This window comes from Eumetopias jubatus, unplaced genomic scaffold (assembly GCF_037043125.1).
Source record: "Eumetopias jubatus isolate StellerSeaLion01/CBP00866 unplaced genomic scaffold, mEumJub1_p1.0 scaffold_5, whole genome shotgun sequence".
NCBI classification, from domain to species: Eukaryota; Metazoa; Chordata; class Mammalia; order Carnivora; family Otariidae; genus Eumetopias; species Eumetopias jubatus.
In genome coordinates this window covers 94,564,695-94,590,393 of record NW_028274811.1, presented here as the reverse complement: position 1 = coordinate 94,590,393, position 25,699 = coordinate 94,564,695, and the positions used below count along the sequence as shown (strand labels likewise).

At 48.8% G+C, this 25,699-nt stretch overlaps 2 protein-coding genes across 5 annotated transcripts in view; one reads left to right on the top strand and one right to left on the bottom strand.

Annotated features, from left to right (window-relative positions):
* LCP2 (lymphocyte cytosolic protein 2) overlaps window positions 1-16,695 on the bottom strand; it is a 52,399-nt gene extending 35,704 nt beyond the window's left edge. Inside the window, exons 1-3 of the mRNA XM_028102624.2 lie at window positions 16,401-16,695; window positions 11,803-11,865; window positions 6,398-6,444 (exon numbers count right to left, since the gene is read on the bottom strand). Coding sequence (XP_027958425.1) covers window positions 6,398-6,444; window positions 11,803-11,865; window positions 16,401-16,478 — 188 coding nt within the window. The 5' untranslated portion in view covers window positions 16,479-16,695. The remainder of the gene's footprint in view (window positions 1-6,397; window positions 6,445-11,802; window positions 11,866-16,400) is intronic.
* A 2,625-nt stretch (window positions 16,696-19,320) lies between these two features.
* Window positions 19,321-25,699, top strand: part of KCNIP1 (potassium voltage-gated channel interacting protein 1) — a 371,320-nt gene continuing 364,941 nt past the window's right edge. For all 4 annotated transcript variants that reach the window (XR_003609063.2, XR_003609065.2, XR_003609064.2 and 1 more), the window contains exon 1: window positions 19,321-19,598. The gene's annotated coding sequence lies outside the window, so the exon portion shown is untranslated. The remainder of the gene's footprint in view (window positions 19,599-25,699) is intronic.

The following is a 25,699-nucleotide window of genomic DNA, read 5'->3' as shown; positions in this document are numbered from 1 at the left end:
AAAGTTGTCCCCCATTCTCACACCCACAGAGAACCAAGTGATAGTGAGTGGCCGGAGGTGACTCATTCCTCTTCCTCCTCCCCACAAACCCCAGGCCTCACTCAGCACCAGAGCTGGGCAGCAGGTAGACATAACTCTGCTTTGCCTTGTTGTAGGGATAAATGGGGCCCCGAGTCGGGGCTGAAGCCTCTGGCAGGAAGTCAAACCATGTGGCAAGGTGGGTCCAGTGCAGTTGCAGCCGTAGCTTGCTGCATGCTGGGGGCCAGTCTCTGACTGCTCAGTCACAGGCCCTTCCTGGTACTGCTGGAAGACACAGGGTGGGGTCCTTGTGCCGAGCCCGACTGCGACATCCCGCCCCGTAAGCCGTGCCTACCATATGACCTCCAGCAGGGCGTTTGCCCTCCCTAGGCTCCAATTCCTCACCAGCAAAGTAAGAGCGTTAGTCCTGCTGAGGGAGTCCCTGACCAGCCTGACTGTTGGAATTACACGGGTATACCTGTTACAAACACAGATTACCAGGCTCACTGTAGACTTTACCCATCAGAACCTACAAGGGTGAGGCCTGGGGGCAGTCACACCAACCAGTTTCCTGGTGATTCCTATAGTCTGAAAAGGTGATGAGATCAATTTTGTTGTTCTTAGTATTCTTGGACTTTTTTTTTAATTTTAAGGAGGAGGATAAGGAGGAAAGGAGGAGGAGGAAAACAAAGAGGAGATGGGAAGAGGAGGAGATGTGGGAGGAGGAGATGGGGGAGGAGGTGGGGAGGAGGAGGAGGAGGAGACAGGGAGGAGGGGAAGGAGGAGGAGATGGGGGAGGAGACGGGGAGGAGGAGGAGATGAGGAGGAGGTGGAAGAGGGGGAGGAGGGGAAGGAGGAGGAGATGGGGGAGGAGACGGGGAGGAGGAGGAGATGGGGAGGAGGAGGAGATGAGGAGGAGGTGGAAGAGGGGGAAGAAGGGAAGGAGGAGGAGATGGGGGAGGAGACGGGGAGGAGGAGGAGATGGGGAGGAGGAGGAGATGAGGAGGAGGTGGAAGAGGGGGAGGGGGAGATGGGAGGAGGAGGAGGAGATGGGGGAGGAGACGGGGAGGAGGAGGAGGAGATGGAAGAGGAGATGGGGAGGAGATGGGGAGGAGGAGGAGGAGGAGTAGGAGGAGATGGAAGAGGAGATGGGGAGGAGGAGATGGGGGAGGAGATGGGGAGGAGGAGGAGATGGGGAGGAGGTGGAAGAGGGGGAGGAGGAGATGGGGAGGAGGAGGAGATGGGGAGGAGGGGAAGGAGGAGGAGATGGGGGAGGAGATGGGGAGGAGGGAAAGGAGGAGGAGATGGGGAAGGAGATGGGGGAGGAGGAGATGGCCTCCTTTTCAGTGGTTCCTTGTGCTTTACCAAGAGCAAGTGGAGGTCCCCTTTGCATTTTGAAATCAACTTTGCTGGTTACAGAAGTAAGAAGGAAAGTATAAAAAGAAAGGCAGGCAGAAAGGAGGGCAGGGAGGGAGGAGGGAGAAGGCCAGGGCAGAAGGAAACAGAGCAGGAGAGGAAGTGCCAGAGCCCATAGAGCACAGGAAGAATCCGTTCCTCCAGGAGCCATCTCCTTATTGCCTCCGTTGTTGCCTGTGTTCCTGTCTGTTCAGGGGCTTACAGTGTAAACACATTTCTCACCAGACCTCCCACAGTAAGAGCCTTAGAGAGCTTTTCCTTCTTCCCCTCTTCCAGGCCCTCCCACGCAGGGGGAGGCTTGCTCCCTTGACTAGGATTTCAGAGGGCAGGCTGCTCCCTCCCAGGACGACAGGCTCCCAGGCCCAGAAGAGGCAAAGTCTGTTTGCTGAGCTCGGCACCTCCAGCTCTCCGCCCACCTCTCCGCCCACCTGTCCTCAGTCCGCATCTCTGCCGCCCCGTGGGCACCCAGCACACATTCTCACTCTGGCTCCGGCTCTTGCTCTGCATTTCTTCCTTTATTTTATTTTACTTATCTTATTTTTTTAGGTTTCATTGAAATTCTAGTTAGTTCACATATAGTGCATGATTAGTTTCAGGGGTAGGGGTCAGTGATTCTTCATTTGCATACAACACCCAGTGCTCATTACACCACATGCCCTCCCCTACGCCCCTCACCCAGTGACCCCACCCCTCTCTTCCCCTCCCTTCCAGCAACCCTCAGGCTGTTCCCTAGAGTTAAGTCTCTTATGGTTTGTTTCCCTCTCTGTTTTCATCTTATTTTATTTTTCCTCCCCCACCTCTATGTTCACCAGTTTTGTTTCTTAAATTCCACCTATGAGTGAGATCATATGATAATTGTCTTTCTCTGATTGACTTAGTTCACTTAACATAATACCCTCTAGTTCCATCCACGTCATTGCAAATGGATTCCATCCTTCTTTAAAGGAACACAGGGCTCCACGCCTACGGGTCAGCCTCCTTGAACCAAGAGCCAGACCTCTGGAAGTTCTGTCCTTGTCACATGAGAAGCCAGGTGTGGGTCTTGGGACCCAGGGAGGTGCCTTTCACTGTCATCTCAGGTCTCAGGGCAGAACCACCTGTGGGAGGGCCTAGTGTGGTCTCCCCGCTTCTCAGCCTTGTACCCCCCTATGATTTTACACGTAGTATTTTACTTGTGCTTCACAATTATTTTGTGGTACACAGATCATTCCCATGTTTACCACCAAGGAAGCAAGGCACTAAGAGAGGGATTTGCCAAAGGCCACATGAGCATGTGTAATGTGGAGCAGAGCTGGGAAGTCAAGTTTTCCAGACTTGCTTTGGAGGAGAAGGAGTGGCCATCAGTTGAGAGGAGGCATTTCTCCTGTGGGGAACACTGGCTACCTGGACAGGGATCAGCCCATGGATGGGAGAGGAAGGAGCAGGGTGGAGACAGACCTGTCACTCTAGCAATTCCGTGGGGAGGCTGGGTCACCTTCTTTAAGTGGCCCAGGAATGGCCTGCTCACCTCTGGGTCCCTCCTTCGGTCCTTGCGTTCTCCTTCTTTCCCTGCTGTTTCTCAGGCAGGCTGACTCGCTATTAGGAGGCCTGCAGCTTCAGCAGGAGCATGGACAAGTAACCAGTTATTACTGCATTCCCTCTCTGATGGGATCTTCACTTTTCCTAGCCTAATTCCACTCTCGGTAAGGGGTAAAATGGGAACTCATGGTATAGACACATCCAACATCTATCTGTTGCCTACACCACCACCCCATCTCTCCCTTCTCCTTATTTTTTTTAAGTTACACTATGGATTTAAATATAAAACTCATCACATTTTTAAAATAAACTCCAAATCAGCATCAGCAGCCTTGAACATGTATTCTACCGATTTAGCCAGATAAGTCTCAGCTATACCATGGGTTTTAAGCCCGTCCCTCTAAAGGAGGCTGAGTTGTTTTATTTAAAAACTCTCCTCCAGTACAGTATTTGGGGTGTCTCTAGGAGGAACTGTCCGAGAGAGTACCTGTATCTGCAGACAAAGTCTTCCTCACCAGAATCTATCTTCTTACAAATCTGTTTAATAGAGGTTTTTTTTTAAGCATGGGGGAAGAAAATCCCGATATTCAGAGGAGTGTAATCTTGTTTTGGTCTGCTGTACATAAACACAATTTCTTTCCCGTAGCCCCTTAGGGTAATGATTATGGCCAATGAACCTATGTACAAGGGAACAGAACAAATCAGTATTGAACACCTATCCGCATCAAGGACAGCATCAGGCAGCTCATGTGGACTGCCTCCTTTAAAATCCAGCACTCCCCCATAGTTAGTTCTTTTCCCTTCTACGGATGAGGACACAGGCTCAGAGGGTTGATAAGACTTCCCCAAGGTCCCACGGCTGGTGGGAGGCAGGGCCCACTTTAGAACTTGGTTCTCTCTTGCTCCAAAGCCCATGCCTTTCTAGTCTTAAATCCACCCCCTTTGGCAGCACAGCATGATTAGGAAAAACTTAGAACTGTACTCACTGGGACTTTGCATAAAATAACAGGAACTGCTAACGCTTGTTCAGTGTGTACTGTTATTTCCCCATTATTTCCTCTAACTTTCCTGCTGACTCTTGAGGTAGGTTCTGCTATTATCCTCATTTTACAGATGAGGAGTCTGAGGCTCAAGGAACCCAGGCAACTTGCCCACAGACTCACAGCTAGTGAATGGAAGAATTGGGTTTTAAGCACTCTGACCTCGGAGCTCGTACTTTCACTCACTAAGCTCTCCTGTCTGCCTGTTCATACCTAAAATTGTAACCCCTAGAAGAGCGAGCCTCCACGGTCACCTTCTTTTATTTTACAGACTTGGGAAACTGAGAGTGGACAAGGGACTCATCCCAGGCACAGAGCTCTTAGTAAGTAGAGCTGGGATTGGTGCTTGTTATCCACATCTACCAAGAGGGTCAGTAACTCTTCGAGAGTCACCGAATCAGGGCAGCCTGGACCTTCCTTAGATGCCTCCCTCACTACTCCCCGTTCACCTTTGTGCTCCATGGGCAGCTTCCTAGCTTGTCTGGGGCACACATGTACACACTGGAGGGGGATTTTGTTTCCATTTTCAAATGGCTAAAGAAATGCCCCACCCCTACCGCACCCGCAACATGAGTGTTTACAATCCGCCTTCCACACTAACTAGCAACCACTTCTCACCCGCCTCCTTCTCCAGACACTCCAGTATAGCTCCAGACATCAAGTGAGCCCAGCCTTAAGGTAAAACAGGATTTTCCGAGCTGAAAGTATCTTCCTTATCTCTTTCTTTCCACTGCTCTGATTCAATCCCCTCTGCCCTGCGTGTTCAGGGCCACGGTCCCCACTGAGGCTCCTATCCCATGAGTGGGGTCATGTACTTCATCCCCTAGCTTCCTTCCCTCCCTTCAGCTGGGTCCTCGCCTGCCATCTTTTACATTGCCCTGGAGAAAGCCAAGACACCAGCTTTATCTCCCTGTTCTCCCTGTGGTCCTCACCTCCCCAACTCTCTTAGGCTCCTTAGGACAGCTCACAGAGCTTCTCATTCATGACCAGTTCTGCAGCCTCTTTGCTTGGTGTGCCCCTAGCTGCTCTGACCCATTTGCTGTTCAATTCCTGGTGCCTGGTGCCCATGCCTTTGCAATATAGTCCCCATTCCTAGAATATCAACCCATTCTTTATCTGACCATTCCTGGCATGTCAGGATCTCACTTAGCTTCCCTGCCACCCCAAAGTCTTCCCTGAATGCCATGGGGAAAGTGACTTTTGCTTTCCTACTCCCACGGAATGTGTACCTGCATGCGCCACAGCACTGTTATAATTGTTGAAGGATTGCTTTGTATAGCTGACCCTCCCACTAGAATGTGTGTCCTGAGGTGGGGATTCTGCCCCTTAACGAAGGCCTGACACATTATATCGGCATCTAGTAGCAGTTCATTAATGAAGTATTAGTACTGTATGGGAACCAAGAGATGCAAACCCAAATGCGCTCAAGACCAGGTACATATATATTACACAAATATATTTTATTACATGCTTATTATGTATATTAAGAATATATTACAGAAAATCCGTATTTCTAGGGACTTTTGATAAGTTCAAAGACTGGACATCATTGGGTCCAAATGGACTGGAGCCAAGTAGTTGCAGCTTTCTTGGGATGGAAACTATCATCCTGGTTTGCCAGTCTCTAGCACTCCCTAGTTTTTCACCAACAATGAAGTTTTGTGTTGATGACCTCTTTTCTCATTATACTTTACTATTATATTTCTTATAGTGGAGAAATATTTCTTCATACCCATAGTCTATCCAAAGGTGTTAAATGAAAGAGAAATTGAGAGGACTTCGTATTTTTCAACCTGACCCATTCTACACATTTGTATCACCCGCTTGGCTCCGGAAAGCATTTGAGTATGTGAGACCTTTACTAGAGCGGTGAAAATACACGACGTGAGGTGCACAATGCCTCTCATTTCAGCACCCACGTCAGACCTCGGTTGTGCATCACGGCCCCCCTTGCTCGCGATTCTTCTCAGGACGGTGCCCCTGACAGCCACAATGATGTCCGCTGCCATTCTTCATCAAGTCCAACTCTGTCATTTTACTGAGCTGGAAACTGAGGTCAGGAAAGCTTAAGCAATCACTGATCTGGTGTGATGCCCTCATGAAGCTGATCTCGTGACTCCATTCCCAAGTCGTCCCACTGGGAGAGAGGAAATGAAAACCCGGTCCCCGGTCGGGCTTGTCTTTGGCAAGAGCAGGCAACACACCAGCTGGGCTGAATCTGCTACTTCTTTTTCTCAACCTATCATGAAACTTCTCTTTCCCGTGCCCTGCCCTTGCCTCTCCCCTTCCTGTTGACTCTCCTAGTTCAAACCAACAGTCATAGATTAAGTGTCTCAGCGCTCCCTGGACTACTTCCCATCCCAGCCTCGTTCCCCAACATGCAAGGAATTGGGGGGAGTACTTACGGCACCCGGAGCTTAGGGAACTTCTGGATGTCATTTTCTGTCAGGTTCTGAAATTAAGACACACATGCGGGTTACAACCCACACAGGAAGGGTCCTGGCCCGGGTGAGGAGAGTGAGGTGTGAAATGGAGTAGTGGGGACTGCAGCAAACCGAAGAGCCCACCTCCCCCCACCTACCCAAAGTGACGGCTTCTAGATGTTGCATAAAACACCAGTGGGCCTGATGTGGCCAGATCTACTTTTTCAAAGGGAATCCCCAAATCTGGATTTTAGGTGACATCTCCTGAGTTCGAAGTATTGACAAATAATTTTATGATAAGCAAACAAACATGATGAGAGCTAAATTGTAGAACCAAACAAACTGTTTTGTGGGCTGAATTTGGTCACGCTGCAACCTCTTCCCTAGGCTCTTACCCCAGACTTCAGGGTCCCTCTCAGTCCTCATATGGAGAAACTGTGAGAAGTCAGCCTGGAGAAGGGTTCTGGGCCCTTATGCCACTATCACACCCCAAAGCCTCTCTCATCAGGGTTATTGGTAGCGTTCTCTAGATGTGGGGATACAATAAAGAGGCTTTCCTGAGGGAACAGAGAGGGGAGAGGAGAAAGAAACCCATATCTGTGAAGAACTGACTCTGGGGGTCTGCCTTACTCACACCCTGATTAGCCCTCATGTCAATCCTGGGATTTAGGAATCATGAGTGTTCCCATTTTACAGGTGAGAAAGCTGAGGCTCTGGGATGTTAAGGGAATTTCAGCTTGTAGGTGATATTGCTGGGGCTGGAGCCCAGCTCTGTGGCATCTGTGGTCAGTTTTCTTCCTGCAGACTTCCCTCTTCCCACATCTGATCCCTTTGAAGGACACGGTGACCCGTGCTGGAGGGGAAGAGGGTGGCAAAGGTAAGACAAGGAGGTGTCCCAGAGCAGGAGAGGCAGGGTGCCAATCACAGAAACAGAAAAGAGGGTGAACCCACTTTCCATGGAATGAATGCTGAGCCATGCAAAGGGATCCACTGACGTTCTAACCGAAGCTGGAAAACAGGTGGTTAGGGTGAAAGCTCTGTAGTCAGACAGGCTGGGTTGGGATCTTGGTTCGTCCATTGAACAGCAGTCTGATTTGGGGCATACCCTTAAGCTCCCCGAGCCTCAGCTTCCTTATCTGTAAAATACTATTAAGGGCCACCTTTCAGGGGTTGTGAGCACTGAATTGGATGAAGTGGGTCATGTGCTTGGCTCGGTGCTTGGCACACCCTCTGTGAATAATAAACCTTATGTGAATAATTTATTAATAATTAATAATTATTTTTATAATTACTAATAATTAACAATTATAATAATTAATTTATGTGAAAATAAATAATAATAAGCTGGGGTCTGGCTGTCTCTCAGAGGTTAGTTTTGCCCCTGCTCCTGCTCTGGGCTGGGAGCCGCCTGGCAGGTTGTTGGCTGCCCACGGGAAAGAGCTGGGCATGCTCCCCTTTGAGCCCAGCAGTGCAGGGGCTGGGGCATCTTAGCAATGAGTCCACTGGGCTCACCTGCCCCAGTTCTTGGGCGCAGTGTCTGACCCAGTCCCCTTAGCAGACCTGGCAGTAGGGTTGGGGCCGGAGTTTGCCCAGAGTCCTGAGACAATCAGGCTTTTGGTCAAGCTTCTTAACCTCTCTCTTTTTTATTTTTTATTTTTTTTGAGATTTATATTTCGGGGGGGGTTGGTGGGGAGGGGCAGAGGGAGAAAGAGAGAGAGGAGCCTGACATGGAGCTCAATCCCAGGTCCCTAAGATCATGACCCAAGTCAAAGTCAGATGCTTCACCGACTGAGCCACCCAGGCTCCCAGGAAGAGAGTCTTAAGTAGACGCCACGTTGAGCGCAGAGCCCAACACAGGGCTCAAGACCCTGAGATCATGACCTGAGTCAAAACCGAGAGTCGGACTGTGCCACCCAGGCGCCCCTCTCTTTTATTCTTTTCAATGTCTCTAAGCAGCAGCTTCGCCTTCCTCCAACACCAGCCCCTCTCAGGGATGTGCCAAGACTCATGTTCAGAGTGGCATGGTGAGTGCGGGCTACCTGGGGGCTGCCAGGCGGCTGGTGGCCGCATACGGGGTGGTTGGCGCCTGCCTTCTGTTTGGCCTAGTTGAGGATGTGGGCTGAGGGAATCGGAGCAGAAGTGTGAGAAGGTGGACTTGAGCATGGCTGGAGACACAGAGGAGCAGAATGTTAAGGAAGAGAAAGGCCTTTAGAACAGAGACAGGAACGGAGAGGAAAGACGAGAGACATTTACAAGATTTTCAGAGAGTTCTGCCACATGATGTAACCCCTTTTCTACCTCCTTCTAAAACCTCCAGCCACTCTGGGTTACCCGCATGATCCCTTGTGCCTTTGCAGGAGCGCAATTAGGTGCTGAGTGTGTCCTCCTGATGGGCCCTGCCTGGGGAGGCGATGTACGGGTGCTGCTGCCTGCCCACTCAGTACGTACTCCCCCTTGCTCCCTTTCTGCCTGGACCTGGATTTCATTTGGGACAGTAAATGTGCCATGTCCACAAACACTGAACACCCTACACTTCCCAGCAGATAGCGGAGGTCATGGGACTCAGTTGCGCCCAGTGAGATATAACCTGAAGTCTACTGGATGGAACTTCTGGAAAAGTTACTATTTACCTGAATAGGAGGGGAGGCATTCCCCATGCAATTTTGTGCCTTTTACTCTTTGCCCTGCCCCCTTCCTCCTGCCTGGAATATGGATGTGAGGTCTGGAGTTGGCATAGCCAACCTGCAGCTACTCGGACAAAAGCCATAGGCGTTTTCCATAGACTAGATGGGTTGCGGGGGGGCTGTGTTCCCGACGACTTCATTCAGCAGCTCACCAGCCCCGCGTGCCTGCCCTAGATTCCTTATCACTTGAGAAAGATAAACCCCTGTTTGGTTAAGCCACTGTGGTCAGGTTTCTGTTAAAGGCAGACACATGCCTTCCTAACTGACACAGTTCCAAACACTTTTTGTCTTCTCTTTCAACCTTCTGGAAGTATGGCAACCCCCTTCCCCACCAGATGAGGTTCTACTCTTCTCACTGGGAAACCAAAATAGGAGCAACACAGATACAAGGGACCTACTAGCTCCAACAACGGAAAGAGAGAGAGAAAGAGAGACAGAGAGACAGAGACGGAGACAGAGAGAATGCGGCCTTCCACTGCTGCCTTCAGGAGCAGAATGGTCCCCGATATTACAAAACCAGGAGTGACGGATGAGAAATTAGAGCTCTACCCAGAGCTCATGCTGTACCCAGAGTACCTGGGGTGGACGGTGGGTTTCAGCAGAAGCTGTCTTTAAACACCCCAGTTGCGGGGCCAGATACCGGGTTCTGCTCCCTGTTCTCCTGGTTCCTAGTGCCCTTCTTTCCATTTCCTCCTGCTCACACGATAAGTAGAATATGCGGCAGTCTCCAGGGACTGACAGGTCCTGGATACAGGAGCAGAGGAGACAGCGACTCTGATACCATCTCTCCACCATGGAAACAACACGGTCTTAGCACGCCCGAGCTTCACACAGGGAGTCTTGTGGGGACTGGAAGGGACTGTCACCCACTGATCCAACATGCTCTTGCTCAGAAGGAGAAGAGAGAGAGGATCAGATAAGGCAAGTGCTTGCTCAAGGTGACCCCAGAGCATCAGGGCTGCAAGCAGGACCATCCTCAAAGAGGTCTTACTCCTGGTCCACTCAGCACCGATAAGTCTCGGATCTCAGTTCTCAGTGGTAAAGGCACAAGAAGGAAATATTTACATTTAGTACTAAGGTGCCAAGATCAACAGCAACAAAATGCCAGGTATTCCCTAGGCTCAAGGCTCAGTATGAAGAAATAACATCGTTAAAAACTCATGCAGTGTTAAAGTAAATTAAGTGTGTGCTTTAGTCCAATGACTAGGCATGGGACTTAGAAAATTCACATCACGTCTCTGTACACATTTCCTCAGTTGCAAATGGGGTGGTTGGAGCCTTCCCAAAGATACTTTTTTTTGCCATAAAACAAGCTTCTGGAAGACAGAAATCACACCATAGTCATCTCTATATTCCTAGGATGTGGCATGGTCCTGTATGTAAAGGGAGCCCAGGAAAATGCTTGTGAGGTGAATGGATTGGTGAATTCATGCATGATTTAGGTGAAACAGTGAACACACATGTCTTACATGGCAAATGAAAGCAAAACTCAGACCAACAGGGCACAGTTTGGCCTCAGCATGAAACTTAAGAGCTGCCTAGAAAGGGGCAGATGACTATGTGTGGTAGTGAGTGCACAATCCCTAAAAGAATTCAAGCAGATGTCAATGGCAGGGATGCAATATAGGAAATGGTTTGGAGTGCTGGGCAGAAAGCTAGAGCTCATAACCTCTCTGGCCCCTTCTAACCCTAAAGTCTTATGGCTGCTGACCTCAGTGCTGCTAACCATGCCTTGCAGGAAAACAAAACTTACCTTGCCCTCCTCACTCCCAATCCAGATTGGGAGCATCTACCCATGAGACTTTTGAAGTCTTGTTCCCACTTCTTTTGAAGGGCAAGGAAGCATGAGATGGGAAGGGGGTAGACTGGTACAGCAGGGGTCTGTCTCGCCCATAGGCAAAGGTGACATTTCAGGGGAAATGCTCAGACCACCTCCCAGCCACTTTCCACCTCTCAAAGCTCCAGGTATTCCCTAGGCTCAAGGCTCAGTATGAAGAAATAACAATGTTAAAAACCGATGCAGTGTTAAAGTAAATTAAGTGTGTGCTTTAGTCCAATGACTAGGTATGGTCTCTCAAAGTGGCATCTCTTTCCATTCAAGGGCTTAGTCCTTCACGTACGACTGCCTCTTAGTATTATATTAAAGCTCTTTGCAATATAATGGAGTAAAGAGAGTCCTATCACATGTGTTTAATTGGCAAAAAACTGTGGATTTGGTAGAGAGAAAGAGGGATGTAATGAATAATGAGGGTGATGTCACACTTTATTCCATTCAGTGAGTATGTACTACAGAATGAGAGATGGGAAAAAAGAATCTTCTGTTCTCCCAAATGGTCTTTTTTCCCCTTAGGCTTCTCAAAGTATGGATGGCATTTGAAAAGATTTTCAAGGTGTGTGTGTGTGTGTGTGTGTGTGTGTGTGTGTGTGAACTGTACTTGGATTCCTCCTTACACTTTGACTTTAGAATGTACCTTGGTATCAGTGAAAGACCTGGGAGGTATCCTGAATAGCAGGATCCTGAGAGGTGATGACAGCAGGAGCCATATAAAACCTCAGAAGATGGCAAAGGGCTGTGTGGGGATTCTGAAGACAGGCATTGACCCTGAGTATCCCCAGGAACAGGGTATACCAGTTGGGTCCACCAGGATTGGTTAATGTGTGGAACAGCTTTGGTCTTAATGTGTCAAACTGGCCAGCACTTACCAAAAACCGCTGCCCATCGATGTGATGCTTTTTCACTGCCTTCTCACAGTCCCTGTAATTCAGCTGCAAAGGGGAGGAGAAGGTGCTGTCAGTGGCGGGCAGGTGCAAGCCATTAGCTCCCCTCACTTGCCTGCCCCAGAAGCTTAGCAATTTGTGGTACTTGTGGCTAGCCAGACCCCAACCCCCCTTCCCCCCACTGTAACAGACGGGCCCCATCCCTACCTCAGCTCTGCTTTCACTTGTCCCTTGGGACTCTCTGAAATGGAGAAATTGCCTCCGTCTAAGGTTTTGGGGCCAACCTCTACAAAAAGAGAGTACCTTCAAGCCTACAAAGTCTGGCCACATGCTTCTCAGGCACACAGAGAAGAGGTGAGAAAAAGAAAATCAATAGCAACCATTGTGTCACCACCAAAAGTCAACCTTGGAGAACATTCGATGTGTTTCCTATAGTGCTTTATTCTGAGCACATCTCTAAACATAATGGAGGTTATCACTCAGGATAAGATATTTAATCTTATTCTAACTTTTTCTCTTAAAATTACCTTAAAATGATAATATAGGCACTGCCTCATGTTATCACAAACTTACTCTAAACATTGTTTTCTTTAATTACTCCCTTATTGCTGCTGTTCCAATAGTGGTAATAGAAACTGCTGATAATTACTGAGTGCTTGCTATCTGGCAGGCGCTCTTCAGTGTATTTTAACCAATCTTAAGTCTTTAATCTTCCCATCTTCCAGAGAGAGTCAAAAGTGCAGAAAGTTAAGTAACTTGCACGAGGTCCATGGGTAGCAGGTGACAGAGGTGACAATCGGGCTTCAGAACAAGGCTTTAATGTTCTCCTTTTTGTCAGTAACAGGGTAACTTATAGTAAGTAAAGTGAACAAATGTAAGTATACCTTAATACACCATCCAGATCAAAATATAGAAAGAACATCACGGATATCCTTCTGCACACAGTTTTTTTGCTCTATTTAAGATAAATTAAGCTGGATTCTCAGAATAAGTTATAAGATCAACAAGAATGATCTTGGTTGCTTTCCCAAAGAGTCACATCAATTGACAATCGTATCACTTTTCTGTTTCACCTTATTTTCAACAGCCTAAGAACTTGCGTTTGAAATATCTCCAAATGTGATACTTTGGGCTGGAGTATTTAAGGTGAAATGTTTGTCCTGGAGAATCTTTGGTTCTCATCACAAGTGTCAGGCTCACAATTTGTGGCAGCTTTCTTTTGGAGGCAAATCATGGTCTTTTTTTTTTTTTTTTTAATGGTCAATCAATGTAAAAAGTGAATATAATTGTTGTAGTCTCTTGGCTTGAAAGGGTGGGATAAATGTTAGAAAGCTCAGAAAAAGCTGATTTCGAGGTCAGTGTGAAACATGAGCAACATCTGAGGCACCATGAGCATCGTTTCTATTTCCATGCAATGGGGTAGAAGTAGTTCTTGGACTATCCAACTGACTTTAATTCATCATTCACTGTCATCATTGTCAGATAAAGCTCTGATTTTGCAGATTGCTGACTTTGACTCTACATAGACAGATAGCCCCGTGGACTGGGGGGCCTCTCTAGAAGTTTGATTCTGATCATAATACCTGGGCCTGGGGGCTAGAATCTGTATTTTTAGCAAGCACATAGAGGATTCTATGAGCACCCAGCTTTGGTAGGCAGTGGTCTAGAGCAGGTACCTGGTATTCTAGTTGGGACAACTGAGGCCCAGAGAAGGGAAGGGATTGGCCTAAGGTCACACAGTGGGTTGGGAGCATAGCGGGGATTAGAAATGGCTCTGACCCTGTGCCTCGCCATGGCACAGCCGGGGATGCTTCTCCCTCTTCCCCTCATCCTGCTCTCTCTCTCTCTCAAATAAATAAAGAAAATCTAAGAAGAAAGAAAGAAAAAGAAAGAGAGGAAGGAAGGAAGGGAAGGAAGGAAGAAAGGAAGGAAGGAAGGAAGGAGAAAGAAAGAAAGAAGAAAGAAAGAAAGAAAGAAAGAAAGAAAGAAAGAAAGAAAGAAAGAAAGAAAGAAAGAAAGAAAGAAAGAAAGAAAGAGAGAGAGAAAGAAAGAAAGAGAGAAAGAAATTGGAGGGGTTAAAAAAATCCAAAACATGACCTCTGTCCTCAGGGACTAGCATTCCAGACAGAGGATGAGCTACACATATCTAAGACAGTAAGACACAAAAGCCTGCCAATCTGCGTGGGCATCCCCAGCTAGGGCCCTATAAATAGAGCAGGAAAAAGGGACTATCAAACATGAATTGGCCCCCCTCAAGCTGCTGAATGCTGCGCACACCATATCTCCTTTAATTCTTTCAACAATCCCATGAGGGTATTTGCTGTTAGCGTCTCTATTTTACTGATGAGGAAGCTGAGGCTCAGAGAGGTGAAGTAACAAAGGGAAGTTCACCAAGCTAGCAGGTGGTAGAGCCAAGATTCCAACCAAAGGGTCTGACTCTAGAGCTGGCTGGGAGGTGTCTCCGAAGGGGACCCAGCCTCTCTGCTTCAGTAGAAATTGCACCTGGCCATGGATCCTTTGAATAGGATAGTTGATGACTAAGATCCATCCCCAAATGACTCCATGGTCCATGGTCAGTTCACTTGATATTTTCTCCCTGGGGGAATTAAGGTGCCCAGGATTTTAAGGGCATCCATCTGAGTCTGTTGGGGATGGGACTTTCTGGATCACAGATTCCCTTTAATCTCATCCTACCATCGTTTTTCTTCCTTCCTTTTCTTTCTTTCTTTCTTTCTTTCTTTCTTTCTTTCTTTCTTTCTTTCTTTCTTTCTTTCTTTCTTTCTTTCTTTCTTTCTTTCTCTCTCTCTTTCTTTCTTTCTTTCTTTTCTTTCTTTCTCTTTCTCTCTCTCTCTCTTTCTCTCTCTCTTTTGTTCTTTCATTCTTTCTTCTTTCTTTCTTTCTTCCTATGTCCAAAGAAGGAACCTGTCCCAGTGCTACAGATGTGTCCCAGGGTCTGGGGTCTCCAAGAAGGAGGCTCTCCCTTTCCCCAGCTCAGGCAGATGGCCATTATCCTGAATCACCCTTGACCCATTGTCCATCTCCCTGCATTAAGGGGGGATTTGTCCATGGATTCTGCTGTTGTATAGTTGTTGTATAGTTTTTCTCACACTGAAGATGGGGCCTGTCTGGGCCTCTCAGTCTGTTCCCAGGATCCTCTCACCAATTCTCAATATTTTCTCCTTCCTTTAATTAAGCTAACATGCCACTTTATAGCATCTTGGCAAATTTCACCTTCTTGTCCTAACTTATTTGGTCTACATTTAAGAAAAATACTTCAAAAGTCAGTTGTCCCAACCACCTTTGCACCCACAGTGCTGAAACCTGTTTATTGTGACCTTTTGGAGGAAAGAACAAAAACGAGATACACACAAAGCAGCAAATAACAGGATCTGTGGGCCATGACTTTTTCATGCCACACCCGATTCTACATCTTCACATATCTCTTATTTAGGTGGAAGGAGAGCAGTGAGGCACTATATAGACCCCAGATGCCTATGTGTCCCAGGGAGTCCCATTCCACCCCCAGGAAAAACAGAAAGTTGACTTAAATGACCTCTAAAGTCTTGACTTTAAAACCTCATCTTTACAACCATCTACAGTGTCAACTAAATTCCATCCCAGCCTGCAGGGATGGGGCTGTTAGAAGATCATATGCCCCTTACAAGACTTCTTATCCCTTGAACGGGGATGGAGAGTCCCCGAGACGTGTGGCTTGGGATCTGCCCAAGCAGACGTGTGACCTGTGGTCTCCCCAGCAGATGACCAAGCACCGGGGTCCTTGAGTGGCCCCTCCAGGGCTGGAAGGCAGGACAGTGACCCTCTCGTCTCAGGTCTGCCACAAGCTTGGCCTCTGACCCTGCTGGCAAAACTCTTCCTCTTAGGGGCCTCAGTTTCCCTCGCTGTCTCAACCGATCACAACCTGGAGCTTGTAGCAGTTCTCCCACCTGCTTCACAACACCCTCCTAAACCTCCAGCGAGATTCTGTTCTCTTACGTAAGGGCTTGAGGAGTCCTTTTTCAGGTCATGAGAAATGACTGCCCAGACATTCATCCTAGCCTTCTCCAGCCCTCCTGCTCTGCCTTTGCTTTCTCCCATACCCAGGGCTCCATTCACCCCTTTCTAGTAAGCAGCCTCGATCTCATTAGTGGTTACAGCAGTTCTGAGTCTCTGAGCATGGACTTTGAAGCCAGAAAGGGGTGACTGGAATCCTGCCTCTGTCACATGTAGTCCCTGGGGCTTTGGGCCATTTAACCTCCTGGAGCCTACTTTGCAGCTGAGCCAAGAGGACAGAGATACTGGAGAGTGTTAAATGGGACAGTGCCTACAGAGTGCAAACTAAAGTGCTGGCACTTAGTAAGTGCACACCCATCTGAGGGCCTCCCTTCTCCCCAGAACTCATCACCAGGGACACTTAGGCATGTGCATCTACATAGCGCTCGCTCAACTGGTAAGGCTGCCGCGGGGTTGGAAGGTCCAATGCTCTACTTTACACCTCTCATGTTCTGCCCGGACCCCTTCTTCAAGCCTCTGCCCAGCCCACTGAGGGTCGCCAGCGTCACCACCAACAAAAGAGCAAGGCTCACCTTCCTGAAATAGTCTGCAAGGCTGTCGGGGTCCCAGGCCAGGACATCTGAGCGAAAGGGCACGTTCTTCAATGCCATGGCTGCTCTCCTGGGACAGAACTCACAAGCGGAGCATGGGTGCTGCACCCATGGACAGAGAACTCCAAATCCACAGTGTGGAGGTGTCCTTGACTCTTCCAACTCCCAGTTACCTTCTGGAACCCCCTTGTTGGAGCACACGTCTTTTCTGCTGTAACCAGATCCCAGAAAGCAACGGCTTCCCCTGCGAACAAATATGGTCTCTTCTCAGAAAACGACTCAGCAAGTTTCCTTTACCACTTCCTCTGCTCGGCTCTAAATAAGTAAACAAGGAAGCCCAGCTCTGAGGGCTGGAGAGGTAGAGAGAGCGATGGAGTTGGTAATCTCCCCCTGGTCCTGGCCACCCCCACCCCATGGGGGGAGAGTGAAGGGGACTTAGACTCCAGTGTGAGCCCGAGTGTGTTTCCATTAAAACTCCTGGCACCCAGATATTTATACTGCCGTCTTACTTGGCTGGGTCTTCGTAGATGAAAATCTATTTTGACAGTTGACCTCAAATATACATAAGCTCCCACATCAGCAAACTGTGGGGGTAAGGAGTATGGCCTTTTAATGCTTTCCAACCATCTCTCAGTCTCTCCCAAAAGGATAACGTTGACATTCCTTCAGCCGCCACCTCCGTAGAGTTACCAGAGGATTCTTGGGGAGTGAGCCGGGCACCCAGGGCTGAGAAAGGGGCTACATCGGGCAGACCCCAGCTTCACTTCTGATGCGATTGTTTCCATCCTGTGCAACCTCACACAAAGGTTTTAAAATGGAGGAGTCTCAGTTTCCATATCCATAAAACAGGAAAACACGAATTGTCTCGTACATGCCTAAACCTTAGATGCAGTTAACTAGACAAACTTAAAGAAAAAAAAATCAAGAGCACACAAATAGCGACTGCTGTTGATGCTGCCACGGGCTCTCTCCGCTGTGGTTTCCCCCATAGATTCTAGTCACCATTGACTCCTCCACATCTTCTACCTGAAGAGTACATTCTCTGGAGTGGCCCTGTGGCAGGACATGGGTATCTGCTGCTCTCTGAGCTGGTCTCAGTCCCTCGCACTTCTCACAGTATGAGAACCTTATTGGCAGAGGGCAAATCCAGTGTATAAAAACAAATACATTTGTGCAACATCGCAGTCTCTAAACACAGGTTCTCCACTTTAGCTAATGCTCTGCACGCCCACATACACACACAGCCCTCAGTTCTGATGCTTGAGGAAAGCATCAAGCTCTGTTGCACTTACTAAGTTGACACTACCTTGGTCCCGGAGGAGGTCAGTTCTTGAAGCCTTTCTGAGGGTAGCTTTGGCCATGCAGAGTTCCCATCTTACACACAATCTAAGGAGCCACTCTGACACTGCTCCAGCCTATAGGGGTTCTGCATTTCATTCCAGGCCCAGCACCTGGGAAACAGCCCATAGAATGTGGTGCCAGGAGTCCTAGGGGCACCAGTCATCAATCGAGGCTGCCCAGCCAAGTGCTTTCTCCAGGGCCTGGGAGCTCTCAATAACTGTGCTGTTCAAAAGCTCTGCCACTGGGGGAAGAGAAAGGATCCAGCACTTTCTACGATTGAAACTTGGCGTTTCAAATCACGGGAATAGTGGTCAATGATAAAAAGCTATTTGAAAAGAGAAGGATAGAGGGAAATCACTTCCTGGCAGGGCAGTCAAAAAAGATGTCGCGGGGGGGGGGGGGCGTGCCTGGGTGGCTCAGTGGGTTGAGCATCTATCTGCCTTCAGCTCAGGTCATGATTTCAGGGTCCTGGGATCGAGCCCCACATCACATTGGGCTCCCTGCTCGGCGGGGAGTCTGCTTCTCCCTCTCCCTCTGCCCCAACTCCACGTTCGTGTCCCTGCTCCCTCTCTCTCTCTAAAATAAGTAAATAAATAAAATCTTAAAAAAAAAGGAGTTGTGGAATTAGCTGGAATTGAAGCAGGGCCTTGGAAAATGGAGAAGAGGAAGGACATTCTGCACCTGTGGGTGTGTGTGTGTTGACGTGTACTTTGTGAGCAAACAAAACACACAGCACTAGTGGAAAGGAATATTTAAGATCATTCTTACAAGTAGAAGCATTTTTTTTTAATGATGTTCACTCCCACTCAGGAGAATAAATATCTACAGAAACACAGAAGTTGAATTAAGGTATAGCTAAAAATTAAGCTCCTTTGAAAGAACTCTCCAATAAATGTTGCCAAATGGACAATCCATGGAGCCCATTTCGAAGGGAGACATGGCTGGTAAGCAATGTGGATGACGGTGATAATGGAGAGAAGACTCATCATGGGTGAAACCCCCGGAGTCCTTCCCGTGTGTCAGGGAGTAGGCTAAAAACTTCCACTAATTGTCTTATTTAATTATCCGCACTATCACCTCTCCTATTTCACAGAAGGGAAAGCCGGGGCTCAGAGAGGTAAAACTACTTGCTGCCTTGCACCCAGCAAGTAGGTCGTGCAGCCAGGTCTCATCTGGCGCCCACCCTCTCTGGGTCCAGGGCCCCTGTCCGTCCCTCTCTGTCACCTCAAGGCTCTGAGATGTTACGTAAATCACCCAGGTGGAGTAGGGATTCAAACCCAGCTCTGTCTCCAGACCCTGTGCTCTGTCCTACTCTATCAGCCTCTTTTCCATGAAGAGCAAGGGAGGTTGGCAATCTGGAGAAGTTACAAAAGGGATCCAGCACTTTCTACGAGGCCCTTGGCACCCGCTCCCCATACGACCACAGGCCCGCTCCTCAGAAGGGCTCCTGAACAGACAAGAACAGGTGACTCGAGGGGAAGTGGGTTGCCTTAGGCCTGGAGACTTCCCTTTCCTCAGTCCTCGGTGATTTCCCAACACTCACAAATTTCACATCCCCTGTCTCTGGCGGAGGGTTCCAGAAGTTCTGGGGGCAGGGCCAGTTCATCTCCAAGAGAGGCTCAGGATGCCAGAAGAACCATACTGATCCTATGCAGGCCACCTCTCTTGGCCCAGCCTCAGGCTCCTTGCCTATGAAATGGAGAGTCGTAATAGCAGCCCCTGGGCACAGCCCACCACAGAGGGGATGCTGCAGCAATGAAGGCCGGACCAGCTTACACCGATCCTCTAACAGGCATCAGTCTTGGCTTCAAGCATGGAGCAGAGCAGAGAGAGGGGCAGGTAAGGTGCAGTGATGTAAAGCCATGGACTGGGCGGATATGCCCTCTCCCTCAGCAGGTGGAGAAAGCCAGGACTCATGAAGGAGTCAATGGAAATGTTAGCAGAGTCCTTCTCAGGCTTTGGGATATTATCTCCGGATTAGGAAGGGGCAAGGTCTCAGCATACAGTAAGAACGACACGCTGGTATAGGGAACAGGGTCTCGCGGGATAGGAATTTTACATGTGGGATCAATGAGCTTGTGGACAAGAAGGAGATACTTGGAGGGAGTGAGGTGTCAGAGTTTTCGATCTTAGGGACTAAAAGCAGATGTAGGAATTGCACGCTGCAACCCAGAGTGGGGGATCTCCCCTGTTTCCCCCTGCCTCACCCCACCCCATCTGGACTTGAAGCCCCCTCTCTTCCCGCTGACCCACAGCAGAATGAGGTGGGGAGATAACTGTTTTCTTCCCAGTTAATTTGAGGGGTGAGAAAGATAAGCAATTCATTAGAAGAGACTTGGAAGCTGCAGCTTCTGCATGCAGGGCAGGGGCAGGGTCTGGGGACTTGTCAGGGGACCCCAAGAGAGAATGGGAAGTCGGCCTTTGGAGGGGAGAGTGTTGACTTCCTAGGAGAGGCCCCTAAGGCATTAGAAGGTGGGTAAGAGGATGTGCTTATTTGGATTTGATTTGTACCGAGGCTCTTGGCTAGGGAGAGAGACAAAAGTGGTGGCGTGTGACATGGAGAGGGTGACGACATGGGGCACTGTGGGCGATGGAGACAAATGCCCTTGCGTGGGGTGACCCCAGCCTCACCGCCACCAACATTTTATGGCTGCATGTACCACTCGAGGTGAGGTACTGCTAAAGTGAATTGCTGTTGAGCTTTCTTTAGAGCCTGGCTGGGTTTGCCTACAGAGGGAACAAGAACCACAGCTGTCACCTTCACAAGGAGGGGACAGTTTTCCCCTCCATCCTCAGAAGTCGGTAATGGAAGCGCCATCCGTGTGGAATCCTTCTGGATGGCAAAGGGCTCCACCCACACAAGAGGGTAGAGCAGGAAAGCCCAGAGGGGCCCTGACCACTGCCCTGGGCAGGGCAGCTCCACACACCCAGCAGCCATACACTGAGACACAGAATATGGTGAGCCTGCCTCACAATGGGTGTACCGGGGGCGTGGGGGCAGGGGGAGACAGGCTTTCCATGCAACCACCCTGGGAGGTACAGGGGCCATGCTCACCAGAGCTCCTGGAGGCTGCAGGGTGGGGAAGGTGGGGAGATGCTGGTGCCAGCCCACAGCTGCCCTTCCTCAGGCCATGCCGTACTCTGTCCCGACCGCCCTCGAGACACGCCTGCCACCCCAGACTGGACACAGTCCTCACCTCCCCTATCCTGGGATACACACGAGGAGAGCAGGAATCAGCTGCTACATGCGAGACAGTGAGGAGCAATATTTTCCACTTCCTCAAAGCTGACAAGTTCATTCTTCAAAAAAAAAAAAAAAAAAATACGTGTCTTTTTCATCCTCTCTATCTCTTTCTCTGCTGTTTTAACTGAGGTACCTCAGAAGGTTGAAAGTGGGTGGGAGGAAGTGCTTATTTGGACTTCCTGTCAAGCCTCCCTTTCTCGTCTGCCCTATTTTTGACTTCGGCAGCCTATCCCCAGATAGCTCTGCCACCAAGGGAAACTCCCCAGGTGCCCACAAGGGTGGGTGGGATGTGGGCAGGGGCAGGAGAGGGGAAGGCAGGCTTCTCATCTCGATAAAGGAGAAAAGGCGCTGCCCCCTCCTCGGGCAAGCTGCAGAGAGGCAGAGTTGGGGGAAGAGGTGGGATGAGTGCAAGAAAAGCAAAGGCAGTTTTACCCACAGCCCAGAAAAGGTAGATGTGGCCTCCTCCAGCTGTTTCCTCCCAAGGAACAGTGGTGGCCCAGGAAACACATACGTGCCCCAGGAGGAAGCAAAGATTTGCAATAAGCAAGCCCATCAGCCCAGCATGGATCAATTCCTTACAGCTCTCGGCCCTTTTGATCGGCACAAAAGCCCTCTGACTAGATGGCAATGCTCCCATTTTACAGATGCTGAGAGACCAAAATTTCTCTCGCCCACATTCCCAGAGCTAGTAAATGCAGAGCAGGAATGCCAGGCCAGGCCTGGGTGGATTTCCATCCGTTGTCCTGCTTTGTACCACTTGTCCCTTCAGTCTCGGTAAGTCACTGAGCTGTTGACTTTCAGTCTGGATTTTCCTGCCTCACCTGTGGCCTTGGTGCTTGTGGCCCCCTCCTTATTTCTGGAGCTCCTGATGAGGGCTGCATTACTTGCCTTGAAAATATCAGTGCCCTGATAGTTAGCCCGCCAGTTTCTATCTGACCTCCCAGGTTTTTGACCCAGACAGAGCACGTCTTCCAATATACTGTCCTAGAAGAGTCACCTTGGTAGACCTTTTCAGTCCTTCCCACCATACTGCATGAGTGTCAGAGCCTTCCTGTGAGCATGTTCCTGGAACGGACACTCCCTTAGCAGGAGTGGGTTGGGGGTTTGAGGAGAAGGGGCTCTGGAAAACACATGCTATGTCTATCCAACCCTTCCACGAGACAGCAAGCGTTTCAGGGAAAGGAATGCTAGAATCTTACATGTATTATAGCACGTGATCCTTGTGAGTGCTCTTCGGGAAAGGGAGGTAGAGGATATATAGCCATTTTACAGATTGCAGAGAAAGACTTGTGGAGAACAGAGGCCTGTCCATGGCCTCACAGGTCATCAGACATGGAATCTGGGATTTGAAACTAGATCAGTCTGACACTAAGACTCTTTCCACTGAAAGATGCGCTTTCCAAGCATGGAAGTTTTACTAGGTGAATAGTTAGTATTTACCCAGAACATGTCATGCCAACCATATTTATTAGGCTATGAAAGAAAGATTATTCTGTCTTTGAGTGCTCCTAAAATAATGGATCTTGGTTTGCATATATTTTTCTCTAATCAAAAATGATACAAGCTTGGCAATTCTAACACTGAGTGAGTGGCACAGGCTCACAGAGCCCCTCAAATGTACACTGCATGTAGGGAGATGTGCACGTGGGGCCACAGCTCAGCTGGGTCAGGCTGAGTGGGGGATGGGAGGGGAGGCACTGGAGGAGAAGAGTGAAGTAAGAGAGGAGAGTGTCCACATTCATTCCAGCAGGGACCCTGAGGAAACCTGCATTGCCCTGTTGGCGAGACCCCCAGGAATTGTCAGGTTTCTTCATGTTCCTAAAACCATCCTTAGGGGGCGACTGGGTGGCTCAGTCGTTAAGTGTCTGCCTTCAACTCAGGTCATGATCCCGGGGTCCGGGGATCGAGCCCCACGTAGGGCTCCCTGCTCCTCAGGAAGCCTGCTTCTCCTTCTCCCTCTCCCCCTGCTTGTGTTCCCTCTCTCGCTGTGTCTCTCTCTGTCAAGGAAATAAATAAAATCTTTAAAAAATATCCTTATAAATATGTGAATACCTTGTCTCCTTCTAATAAGTTACCTTGTTGCACAGAGTTGGGCTCTGTGGCTAGTCCAGTTCCGGCTGCTGTAACAAAATATCCATCGCAGACTGGGTAGCTTATAAACAACATAAATTTATTTCCCACAGTTCTGGAGGTCGGAAGTCCAAGATCAAGGTGCCAGCACCGTCATGCTCAGGTGGGAGCCCTCTTCCTAGGACATAGCCTGCACCTTCTCACTGTGTCCTCATGTGGTAGGACAGGTTAGAGAGCTCTGTGGAATCTCTCCCACCAGGGCCCTAATCCCTTTCAGGAGGGCTCCATCCTCACGACCCAAGCACCTCCTAAAAGCCCTGCCTTTTAATATCATCCCATTGAGTATTAGGATTTCAATATAGGAATTTGACACAAATATTTAGGCCATAGCACAATACAAAATCCATAACTCTCCCAGGATACATGGACCGTTCCTCTTTAATTTGGCCAAAAAAAAAAAAAAATGTCAAGGGGAAGAAAAAGAGGCTGGGGTAAGGATGGGAGCCATGGATTGGGAGGTGGGGACGTCCCAGGCTTGAATTCTAATCGCAGTAGTGCCCTCAACCAGGTGTCTGTCCTTGAGTCCTTTTTACAGATTCCTCATCTTTAAAAAAGGCTAATAATACTTAACATTCTTCTTGGCACTTTTGTGAGAAATGAAGTTGCTCATGCTATGTGTCTGAACTCTGGCCTGTAATAGAGATGCCATACCTTTGTTCCCTTTCCCCAGACAATTTCTAGAGCTTCGTCGCAGCTCTCACTTTCTATCATGCTTCTCAATAGCTGATTAATTTTCTGTCCATTTCTCTTTGGAGACAGAAACAAAAAAGATACCAATAACCAGATACAGGGGATTTATTTTGAAGAGTGTTCACAGATGATCATCCTCTGATGATCATCTCTATTATCAGCTAAACTGGGACATTTGGAAAGCAGAAGGGATGCTATCAAAACTATTCCAGGACAGGAGGAAGCGTGGTCTGGGGCCAGCCCTGCAAATGGGTGCCCTACTCGCAGTCATCGCGCAGCCGTCCTGGTGCTTTGACCAGGTTTGGCCAGTCTTCTCTGAGTCTCATCTGCCCTTGTAAAACAGAATTCCCTCTGCCTTCCTCATCCTGGCAAATGGTGACTCTGTTTGCATCTAGCAAGAAATCAGAATCCCCTTTGCCACAGGCGGAATGTAATTTGGGTGGAGGCATGTTCAAGCATATGGCCTTGAGCCCAGCGCCTGTCACCGCCCAGCTGTTCGAGGGGGCTCCTCAAAGCACTGCTTTAATGGGCCCTTACTAGACCTGCAGGGGCCGGCCACTCGCTTTAAATACGGGAAACTACCAAGTTCACAGCTCTAAACTTAATGTGCAAAAAGTGAACAAAAGTGCTAGGTTTTCACAAGCTTCCCTCTTCCCTCCCCCACCCTACCAGTGTTCCCTGTCAATCTCTCACAGAGTTCATGGCCTCTCACAAACATCTCGGACTCCAGACTGCAAGGCTGACAATTTAGGAAGTCTCGCCAAAACAACTTCAAGGCCCAAATTGTGCCGAGCTGCAGCCTCCTCTGACCGAGGGCCTTTGTTCCTGTTTCAGGGGTTTCCTGTGTGAACCTAGGAACTCAGAGGGACACAAGTCCATTCTGGAGACCTGCTAGAATGATCCCTGGGGTCCAGCCTGTCTTCCTAAGTCCAAGCCCTCAAAAGCTTAAAACCACATACCAATTCTCTAATGACAGAAGCTATAGGTGTCAAGACTCAGATTCTGGAATCAGAATAACATCTCTGAACCCCAACTCTTCCTCTGCAGCTATGTGACATTGGGCAACTTACTTAACTTCTCTGTGCCACAGTTTTCACAAGGGGACGGGGAAAGCTAAATAACAACATCCACCTCAGTGAGCGGTTGGGAGGCTTCAGCAAAAGAAAATCACAAACACAGAGTGAGGTGCCTGGCACACCATGCATGTATGTGCTGATCCTCGCTGGTATTGTGCGCTGTTGGGAACTCATCAGCCTCACTCATCCCTCCCCAGGTATCTGCCCTGAGGGGCAGTTAGTTTCCATTGCTGTGAGTTCCCTAGGTTGCATGTAACCCCAGGCTCCCCTTATCACATGTGGGTGGTGATCAATTGCATACATTACTCTGTAATATTTCTGATGGAGACAGATAGCAGAAGCAACAGAGTTGAACTTTCCGAATATTTAAGCATTAAGGACCTATGCTGCAGGCTCACAGGCTGGTAAGGCCAGGGGGACACGCAAGTGAGTGAAGAAAGCTTCATAGGAAAAGCAGTAGCACAGTGAAATAACAAATGGCAACTTACTCTGGGCATTAGTCAGAAAGATGATGAGGAGGGGTGAAGTCTGGGGCAAACAGAAGAGCTCAGGTCAGGCTAATTGTTGCCATATTGTAATGAGGGTCTGCTTGTGCAAGATTGGGGCCCAGGGTCACCAGTCAGCAGATATTTACCCAAGGGAAACTAGAAAACTGAATTTTATGTCAAAAAAGGAAATTCAATCAATATCCTAATCCCGGAATCCATGAATATGTTCAGTTACGTGGCAAAGAGAAATTCATGTTGCTAATCAGCTGGCTTTTAAACCTCAGAATCCCAGAATATCTGGGTGGGCCCCAT